This window comes from Camelina sativa, chromosome 19 (assembly GCF_000633955.1).
Source record: "Camelina sativa cultivar DH55 chromosome 19, Cs, whole genome shotgun sequence".
Lineage (NCBI taxonomy): Eukaryota > Viridiplantae > Streptophyta > Magnoliopsida > Brassicales > Brassicaceae > Camelina > Camelina sativa.
The window spans coordinates 17,822,786-17,832,627 of record NC_025703.1 but is presented as its reverse complement, the minus strand read 5'-3'; the positions used below and the strand labels follow the sequence as shown (position 1 = coordinate 17,832,627).

At 33.4% G+C, this 9,842-nt stretch overlaps 1 protein-coding gene across 4 annotated transcripts in view; it reads left to right on the top strand.

Annotated features, from left to right (window-relative positions):
- LOC104766614 (N-alpha-acetyltransferase 35, NatC auxiliary subunit) overlaps nucleotides 5,016–9,842 on the top strand; it is a 9,873-nt gene continuing 5,046 nt past the window's right edge. Inside the window, exons 1-6 of one of the 4 annotated variants that reach the window (XM_010490526.2) lie at nucleotides 5,016–5,328; nucleotides 5,485–5,552; nucleotides 5,770–5,925; nucleotides 6,198–6,365; nucleotides 6,875–7,019; nucleotides 7,406–7,485. In XM_010490526.2, coding sequence (XP_010488828.1) covers nucleotides 5,205–5,328; nucleotides 5,485–5,552; nucleotides 5,770–5,925; nucleotides 6,198–6,365; nucleotides 6,875–7,019; nucleotides 7,406–7,485 — 741 coding nt within the window. In that variant the 5' untranslated portion in view covers nucleotides 5,016–5,204. Of the gene's footprint in view, nucleotides 5,329–5,484; nucleotides 5,553–5,605; nucleotides 5,685–5,769; nucleotides 5,926–6,197; nucleotides 6,366–6,874; nucleotides 7,020–7,399; nucleotides 7,486–9,320; nucleotides 9,407–9,842 lie in introns of those variants that run through there. The other 3 variants (XM_010490525.2, XM_010490528.2, XM_010490527.2) reach the window with 3 other exon arrangements.

The following is a 9,842-nucleotide window of genomic DNA, read 5'->3' as shown; positions in this document are numbered from 1 at the left end:
TTGTGATTGTGGTTAGGTGGGTAGTGGGTATAGGACCACTAGTTGTAGTTTATTTATTTATTTATTATTATTATTTATTATTTATTTAGTTAAAAAAATGGGTCGGGTCGTTTCAGTTCTTGTCGGCTGTGTAGTTTTTGAGCATTTTTTTTGCTTCTCTCGACGAGATCGAAAGTGGAGCTACTATGGTTTCCAAGTGTAGATATGTTGATTATTTTGAAGATGTTGATGTCTTGTTCGATCTACCTGTGTGTTGGATTTGTATTGCCAGCGATTCGTCCTTTTTTGTCGTGTTCTCAGAGTCTCGCTCTACCTTTGAAGATACAGATCTGGTTCATCGAGTTGGTTAGTGGTGCGGTTGATTCTTTTGTCCGATAATCAAGCTCAATCATATCAAATTAAGTAAGTTTGGTATATCCTGGCTAATTTGATGTTGGCCTTAGATGTTGTTTGTTGCGTATTCTACTGGTTTGTTAGGTCATCTATTCTAGCTTTCGATCTCGAGGAAGTTACAGTCGGGTCTTTTGTGTGGTTTAGGATAAATTTCGTTTACATCTTATTTGTTTGTTGATCTTTAAANGGCATCGATCGACACTGTGGGGTAGTGTCGGTCGACACCAAGGCCAGTGTCGGTCCACACCTACCTTCCAGTGAGATGATGTTTGTTTTCCTGGTTTGTATGTTTGTTTGTGTTGATTGTTTGGACTTTGGGATTACAGTTGCTTGTGTGTATAGCCCAGTAGATGGGAGGATTGCCTCACTGAGTGTTTATCAAATACTCATGCATCTCAATTTGTGTTTGTGGTGCAGGTAAATGCAAAGTTTGATCGTGGAATCAAGGCAATGAAGAGGAGGATGTTCTAGGGACTCGATTGGTTGTTGTTTAGCATTGCTAGGTTGCTAGAGTTGAGTCATTAGGAACATTGCTAGGATGCTGTTTTTGTGTTTCCTAGTGTTTGGTATTTGGATATTGGTTATGTTATAATATTGGTTTATTATTGGATATTTATTGGATGTTGGTATTGGTTATTTCCGCTGTTGGTTGTGATTGTGGTTAGGTGGGTAGTGGGTATAGGACCACTAGTTGTAGTTTATTTATTTATTTATTATTATTATTTATTATTTATTTAGTTAAAAAAATGGGTCGGGTCGTTTCAGTTCTTGTCGGCTGTGTAGTTTTTGAGCATTTTTTTTGCTTCTCTCGACGAGATCGAAAGTGGAGCTACTATGGTTTCCAAGTGTAGATATGTTGATTATTTTGAAGATGTTGATGTCTTGTTCGATCTACCTGTGTGTTGGATTTGTATTGCCAGCGATTCGTCCTTTTTTGTCGTGTTCTCAGAGTCTCGCTCTACCTTTGAAGATACAGATCTGGTTCATCGAGTTGGTTAGTGGTGCGGTTGATTCTTTTGTCCGATAATCAAGCTCAATCATATCAAATTAAGTAAGTTTGGTATATCCTGGCTAATTTGATGTTGGCCTTAGATGTTGTTTGTTGCGTATTCTACTGGTTTGTTAGGTCATCTATTCTAGCTTTCGATCTCGAGGAAGTTACAGTCGGGTCTTTTGTGTGGTTTAGGATAAATTTCGTTTACATCTTATTTGTTTGTTGATCTTTAAACCAAGTCTCCTTCCACCGCTATTAGTCTAGAAAAATAAATAGGTTTTTTTACGTGTTCTGTTCCTTGTCTGTTCTTGTAAGGCTAATCTCTTGTGGCAAATGACCACTTATGGGGACGCAAAGTCCTAGATGTAGATTTTTCGGTATAAGATTAGGTGGTTAGGAATTAAATTCGCGTTCCTTGCTTATTATGTCCGAGGTATTTGTTTTTAGTTGGGTTAAATCTTTGCAGTGGCCTCTATCCTTATATCTCTTCCAATTACGTTTGCAGGTCCTTTCGACATTGACTCTTGAGGAGTACTTATTCCCGCGTCTAATGTACTCTTCCGACTTCTCCGATGATTTTGAGAGCTTTTATTTTGGCTTTAGTTTTCTACCTTGTGTTCTCCGCGTATCGAGTTTAAGCTTTCAGGGATATCTTTGTGTTTTGCTGGCTTTACGATTTCAAAAATATATTCTATCCTTGTATTTCACCTTGGAATAATATAATGAAAATGGTCTAACGAAAAAAAAAATGAAACAAAATTATTTCATTAAAACATCACTTAAAGTGAAACAGAACGAGTAATATATGAATCATTACTTTTTTTTTCAAAATTTCTATAAAAAGGTTATACAACGGGTCGATTTGAGTATGGTGTATAGATTGTGTCAAGATTGAAAGAAAAGATTCGAGAATAACATAAATAGATCATATATATTTGCGTGTTTATCATTTTCAAAAACAATATAATGATGTTTTTACCCTTTTTGCAGAATAATTAAAAAGCCTTGAGATTAATGGGAGTCACATGTAATTTTTATGTAGTTGCTTGTTTAATAAAAAATTTCCGATTACTGGCAGAGATTTTTGTTTTTGTTTTATAATAAATCTAACTTAACATTTTTGGAGTATATTTTTGTGCAATCCTCTCTTAACTTTGTATCCGATCAAGTCCCAAACAAAATTTTTTACAATCCTTACAACCAAACACAATCATTTCCTTATATGCTAATATTAATTTCCTAAAATCTATCTACCTAATTTAAATCAATATGTTAAATTAAAATATAATTCTCCTTTCACTTTTATTTAATCTTATATTTAATTATTTGAATTACTATTTAATACATAATGTTAATAAAATTTTGGATTTTTTTTCAGCATATGTGATTTGAATTTTTATAAATGGATATATTTTAAAAATTGTTTTAGGATTTTTGTAACAAAAAAAATATATTCTAATATAGATTATTTTACATTTGAGTTATTTTAATATATAATGAATATTTACACTTAATCCCTATATTAGTTGAAACGAGAAACCATATTGAAGATATGCTATAATATTCGGGTTATAACAAAAGCCAATAAAATCCATAATAATTATCAATATACAAGCATATTTGTTAACATGGATAAACACACAAATACGCATTCATAACGATTTCAATCACAAAATCTGGTTTTGGTAAGATATTTTTAAATAAAGAAAAGAATTAAGCGGTTTTAGTACTAAACATTAATCAAGAAATCGTAATTCAGTAGAGATTTCTCCCATTTATTAGCTAAAGATCGAGAAAATATGGAAACATAAAATTTGCTAGACTAACATTCCTTATCTAAATATCTTAGGCTTGCTCACCAATTTTCTCTCGATTTGCAATCATACCTAACTGACATCATCAAAGATCTCTATAAAAAGCGTGTTAATAGATGGTAGAAAAATCATCTAAGCAAACACAATTTACTTATAACAATCCATAATAAACTTTAAGATTTCAATGGCTGCCTCAATTGCATACCTAAAAGATTGGTGTTAGCGCAAGTGATTGGTGTTAGCCGATGAAAAAGCAGATCTTTGTCAACACTTTATTTCTGTTTTCTCATGTATACATATATCATTATATGTTATGTATCAATTAACTACTAATAGCACTTCTTGATTTCTTAAAAACTTAGGGTTTTTAAGGTTTTTTTAGGTTTTTTTAATAATTATTTATTTCAACAAAAAGGCAAGATTGGAACACCAACAACTAATGTGGTGTTTAAATATGTCTTTCAGAATCTGGAGAACAAAGATGTTAAATAAACATATTTCCACTTATATATTATCCAGATCGTATACATATTTCTACCTAAAATTTATCTTTCTCTCCGTACGTTGAGTTTGTACAGAAAAGTAGAAGTAAGAGAATGTTAGACAATTTCTTAATTAACTATGTCTTTGTCAACCAAACTTAGTTTTATTTAACTCTTTCATCTATTTTATGTTAATAATATAGTCAGATTATTGAATTTTTACAAAAACTAATAACATGATTTTTTTTTTGGGCAAAACGTTACAGAATCGATTGAGATATCTATTTCAATATCAACCTCTTATTCACATAATCGAAGAGATAAAAATTTAAAAATCAATCTATTTTACATCCAGAACAAAATATTGATTTTACCTCGGCTCGACTCTCTTTGTTTGTTATGTATCATTACAAAATATTGTTTGTTAACAAAAATCAATCGAAGTAAAATCATTTTGTGATTCCGATTGTTCTACGGTGTACTCGGCTCTCTTTGTTTGGACAAATGAAGAGTTTTCAATTATAATACTCATCATATTTTTTATATTGTTAATTCTCTTGCATTAAGTTTCTCTCCTTTCCTTTTAAAAAAAAATTAAAAATACTTTTAATAAACAACTATTTGCACACTTCATGGTAATTTCGTTTTATAAAGATATACAAAAAAACTCTTCAAATTAAAATATTACCTAACATTAAAATATAGTCCTTCACATACTATTATTTTCAAATTACTAACAACTACTTCAAAATTATGAAAAAAACATATTTATCTGCCAAACTCAAACAAAATTATATACTACACCTAAACAATTATAATTGACAATTTATCTAAATACCGCTATATCTTTTAATTATACCAGATATAATAGTTTTATAATTTTTGAAAATTTAAAATATTATAACCATTCAAACTTACAAAAATGTGTAAAATATCATCTGAGTGATATAATGGAACGGATTTGGATTAACATTCATATAATTTTAAGAAATTTAATTTGATACTACCACACGACTAAATAATTTTATCTGATGATATCTTACTTTTTTTATAAGTAAGACTCAAATACATTTAATAAAATATACTGTTAATTATTACAAAACATCAATATATATATATATATATATAATAACACTGGAATATTTATATTAAATCCCAATCTACTTCAAATACGAAATTATAAAAATTTGATATAATAATAAAATGAAAAACGTAAAAATTGTCACCTGATGTATTATAGAGTAAATTCTAGTAATTAATATAGAATAATACAGTAAGTGTTATTAAAAAAAAAAGAAATAAAAAAGAGAAAGTTCACGCAAAGCGAGGATCGGGTGGTTGGGTGTATTCGCTGGTGATCCGACCCGGAAATTACCCTAAATGGCCCAGGCAAGTGTGGCATCGAGCAAGACGAAACTGATACCACAAGTAGCAAAAACCCCATAAAAACGAGGATTCGAGAGAGAAGCAAAACCTGCTGAATCGGCGGCGATTCGCGAGTTCCTGAGCAACGAACGAACGATGCAACCACTGAGGGACGAAGACTCGTCTTCGATTCATCACGACTCTAAAAACTCTTCTATCCCTTCCGGTGATACTTCCGTCTGGGCCGATGTCTCGCCTCTCCTCTCCGCCGCCTGCACTGGTTCTCTCTCTCTCTCTCTCTCTCTCTCTCTCTCTCAGGGATTAAAGATGTGTTCATAGTATGCTTTTGATTCGATGGCTGAGAATTATGTACTCTCAATTTGGTTTGAACTTTGTAGGAGATAATTTTCTGATTGAAGTCTTCTTTCTTTTGCAGATCTTCAAGAAGGCCAACTCATTAATGGAGATAATTTCAATCTTTTTGCTGCCATGTCTGCTTTGGAGGTTCTACACCTTTTGATCTCCCCTCTGTTCTTTATTTCTACAACAGATATAGATTCTGCTTCTATGCTGCAACTTTATTGAAAATGACATTATGAACTGGTCGCATCCCTTATTAAGTGTGGCCTATCTTCAGTATGTGTATCACAAACTGTGTCTAATTGATTTTGTTGTTGCAATCTCTTTCCCGTCACTTAATGGTGTCCCTGCTTTATGCTAGATTATGGACCCAAAGATGAATTCTGGAATGGTGTCTACATTTTATTCTATAGATGAAGCCATCGAAAGCGGTTTTGCTCCCGTCCCTGTAAGCTCTGATAGTACTGTTAATGTGCAATCCATTATTGACATTATGGATCATCTTCTGGCGTGCGAGGTAATCTCTGTTAAAGATGTGCTAATATGATACTACTTGAGTTGTAAGTATATAGCATCTCACGTTTCCTTTTCCTGAAAGAATTAATCACTTCGCATTTTGAAACTTCTGATAAAGAGACCTGTATGTAGCTATCATCTTCGACTTGGAGTTGCTTCGTCCACAATTTGTGTCTTCTTTTTGTTTTGTTTTTTAGTGTTATGTAAGCAAACATGTTACCTGATTTTGGTTGATCTTTTGTATCTTCCTTATGATTCTCTACTTTTTTGCAGGCAACGTGGCACATGGGTCATTCGCTGGCCCAAACTGTGTTTTCATGCATCTATGTTCTGAGGCCTGAAAGGACATCTTCACAGGCTCTATTGCATTCTTATTGTAGGGTCATCCGAGCAACTTGCAGGGCAGTTGTTTCTGTTGTTTCAGATGCACGTACAAATGAAGTAATTAACTTTAACAAATTTTTGTCCTCTTTTACTCTTGCGGTATTAAGCAAATGTTTACTTCTTAGATCTTTTAATCTGTCCAACATTTTGTTTTCTGGCATAAAGAAAAGTAGTTATTTACCCATTTGACATTTAATAGTTGTCAGTAACTATAAGCTTATCTGAGTTTATATGTTAATATTCCCAGTTTAAATTAGAAGCCACAGTTCCCTGCTTGGAGACATCGAAGATGAAAACAGGATTCACTTTACTCTTCTCTTCTGATGAAGTCTTTGCATTCGTTCTCATCTAGTCGAGGCAGTTGTTTTTGAAAATATTGAGATGATTAGCAGAGGGTAGAAATTATTTTTGTAGAAAATTTCCACCATTGCCTGCCGCTAAATGCAGATGAAAACTTAAGAATATATGCCTTGATATATTTTGGATAGAAGTTTCTCTTGACTAAAGAAAGGCTGTCTTCAATATTTTATACTGAATGATTTCACCTCATACCTGCTTATTAACAGGAAGAGGATCTTTTTACCATGACATATGGTCTTCCTTTTAGTGGAGATGAAGATGCCAAGGGCTTGTTACTCTTAAATGCGGTCGAAGAAACGATCTGTCGTCAGCTGCGTGCTTGTAAGGCTACAAGAAGGAGAGTGTTGGAAGGTACTTTATTTTTTTTGCATATCTTCCTTTTTTATTTTGCATGCACAATGATGGGATTGAAGATTATTCTGTTGCCTCTTTTCATTGCTATGTTGTTTACACTATAATGATGATTTTGAATTTGAAGACAGTCTAATGCATTGGACTTAGATATTCTGCAACTGCTTTCTAAGAGCATATACCAACTTGAAATTAGCCTTTCCTGCCTATATATGATAACTTTGAGTCTTCTACTGCATAATGATTTATATGTAAAGTCTGCTGATCATTTCAGTTGAATTTTTCTTTGGAAATATTACTCTCTATGGCCTATTGTTTAATTGTAACACTGCTGTACAGCAGCACGAACCGAGACCAATGAGTTTCTTTTTTTCCTAAAGATGCAGAATTGGAACGTCTACAAACTAATCCCCATCTGGAAGAGAGTTTTTGCAAAGCTCTGTTATGCCGGATACGTTTCCGTAAGGTCTCATGCTTTATTTATTCTTTCTTTGTTACATTTATTTGCTCGTTTTCTCAACTTTAGTTGTAGAGGTCATGTTAACTGGTGTATCATATAGTCTCAGTCTGTTCCTTCTATAATAATGTATTCTGGTGCCCATCGATAAACACAAGTTTTATATTACTTACGTTGAAGAAGNTTTGGATAGAAGTTTCTCTTGACTAAAGAAAGGCTGTCTTCAATATTTTGTACTGAATGATTTCACCTCATACCTGCTTATTAACAGGAAGAGGATCTTTTTACCATGACATATGGTCTTCCTTTTAGTGGAGATGAAGATGCCAAGGGCTTGTTACTCTTAAATGCGGTCGAAGAAACGATCTGTCGTCAGCTGCGTGCTTGTAAGGCTACAAGAAGGAGAGTGTTGGAAGGTACTTTATTTTTTTTGCATATCTTCCTTTTTTATTTTGCATGCACAATGATGGGATTGAAGATTATTCTGTTGCCTCTTTTCATTGCTATGTTGTTTACACTATAATGATGATTTTGAATTTGAAGACAGTCTAATGCATTGGACTTAGATATTCTGCAACTGCTTTCTAAGAGCATATACCAACTTGAAATTAGCCTTTCCTGCCTATATATGATAACTTTGAGTCTTCTACTGCATAATGATTTATATGTAAAGTCTGCTGATCATTTCAGTTGAATTTTTCTTTGGAAATATTACTCTCTATGGCCTATTGTTTAATTGTAACACTGCTGTACAGCAGCACGAACCGAGACCAATGAGTTTCTTTTTTTCCTAAAGATGCAGAATTGGAACGTCTACAAACTAATCCCCATCTGGAAGAGAGTTTTTGCAAAGCTCTGTTATGCCGGATACGTTTCCGTAAGGTCTCATGCTTTATTTATTCTTTCTTTGTTACATTTATTTGCTCGTTTTCTCAACTTTAGTTGTAGAGGTCATGTTAACTGGTGTATCATATAGTCTCAGTCTGTTCCTTCTATAATAATGTATTCTGGTGCCCATCGATAAACACAAGTTTTATATTACTTACGTTGAAGAAGAAAGACTAAGTGGTAGTTAAAAATAAAGTTACACAGAACATGAGTTTGATTGAGTTGCTTTTCCTTGACCTTACCTCACATTGGGGAGTGGCAATCAGAGTTACCATACGTTTCTTCATGTCATATTTTCCAAGTACTGCAACTCCCAATTTTGATTACCTGTTTACCCTCATTACTCCCAATTTTGATTACCTATTTACCCTCATTCATGGTTAGAAATACTCCCCAAACATGTGAGCCGTGATGTAGTTATTATTTTGTTTCGTAAGCCGTTTTTTCTTACCTCAGTAGCTGTTATGCACTTGCGCATTGCTAGTTTTTTTAACGTTTTCTCTATAANAGCTGCGTGCTTGTAAGGCTACAAGAAGGAGAGTGTTGGAAGGTACTTTTTTTTTTGCATATCTTCCTTTTCTATTTTGCATGCACATATTCAGAAGAGAGATAGAAAGAGAGTATTCATATGATGGGATTGAAGATTATTCTTTTGCCTCTTTTCATTGCTATGTTGTTTACTCTATAATGGTAATTATGAATTTGAAGACAGTCTAATGCATTGGACTTAGATATTCTGCAACTGCTTTCTAAGAGCAAATACGAACTTGCAATTAGCCTCTCCTGATATGATAACTTTGAGTCTTCTACTGCATAATGATTTATATGTAAAGTCTGCTGATCATTTCAGTTGAATTTTTCTTTGGAAATATTACTCTCTATGGCCTATTGTTTAATTGTAACACTGCTGTACAGCAGCACGAACCGAGACCAATGAGTTTCTTTTTTTCCTAAAGATGCAGAATTGGAACCTCTACAAACTAATCCCCATCTGGAAGAGAGTTTTTGCAAAGCTCTGTTATGCCGGATACGTTTCCGTAAGGTCTCATGCTTTATTTATTCTTTCTTTGTTACATTTATTTGCTCGTTTTCTCAACTTTAGTTGTAGAGGTCATGTTAACTGGTGTATCATATAGTCTCAGTCTGTTCCTTCTATAATAATGTATTCTGGTGCCCATCGATAAACACAAGTTTTATATTACTTACGTTGAAGAAGAAAGACTAAGTGGTAGTTAAAAATAAAGTTACACAGAACATGAGTTTGATTGAGTTGCTTTTCCTTGACCTTACCTCACATTGGGGAGTGGCAATCAGAGTTACCATACGTTTCTTCATGTCATATTTTCCAAGTACTGCAACTCCCAATTTTGATTACCTGTTTACCCTCATTACTCCCAATTTTGATTACCTATTTACCCTCATTCATGGTTAGAAATACTCCCCAAACATGTGAGCCGTGATGTAGTTATTATTTTGTT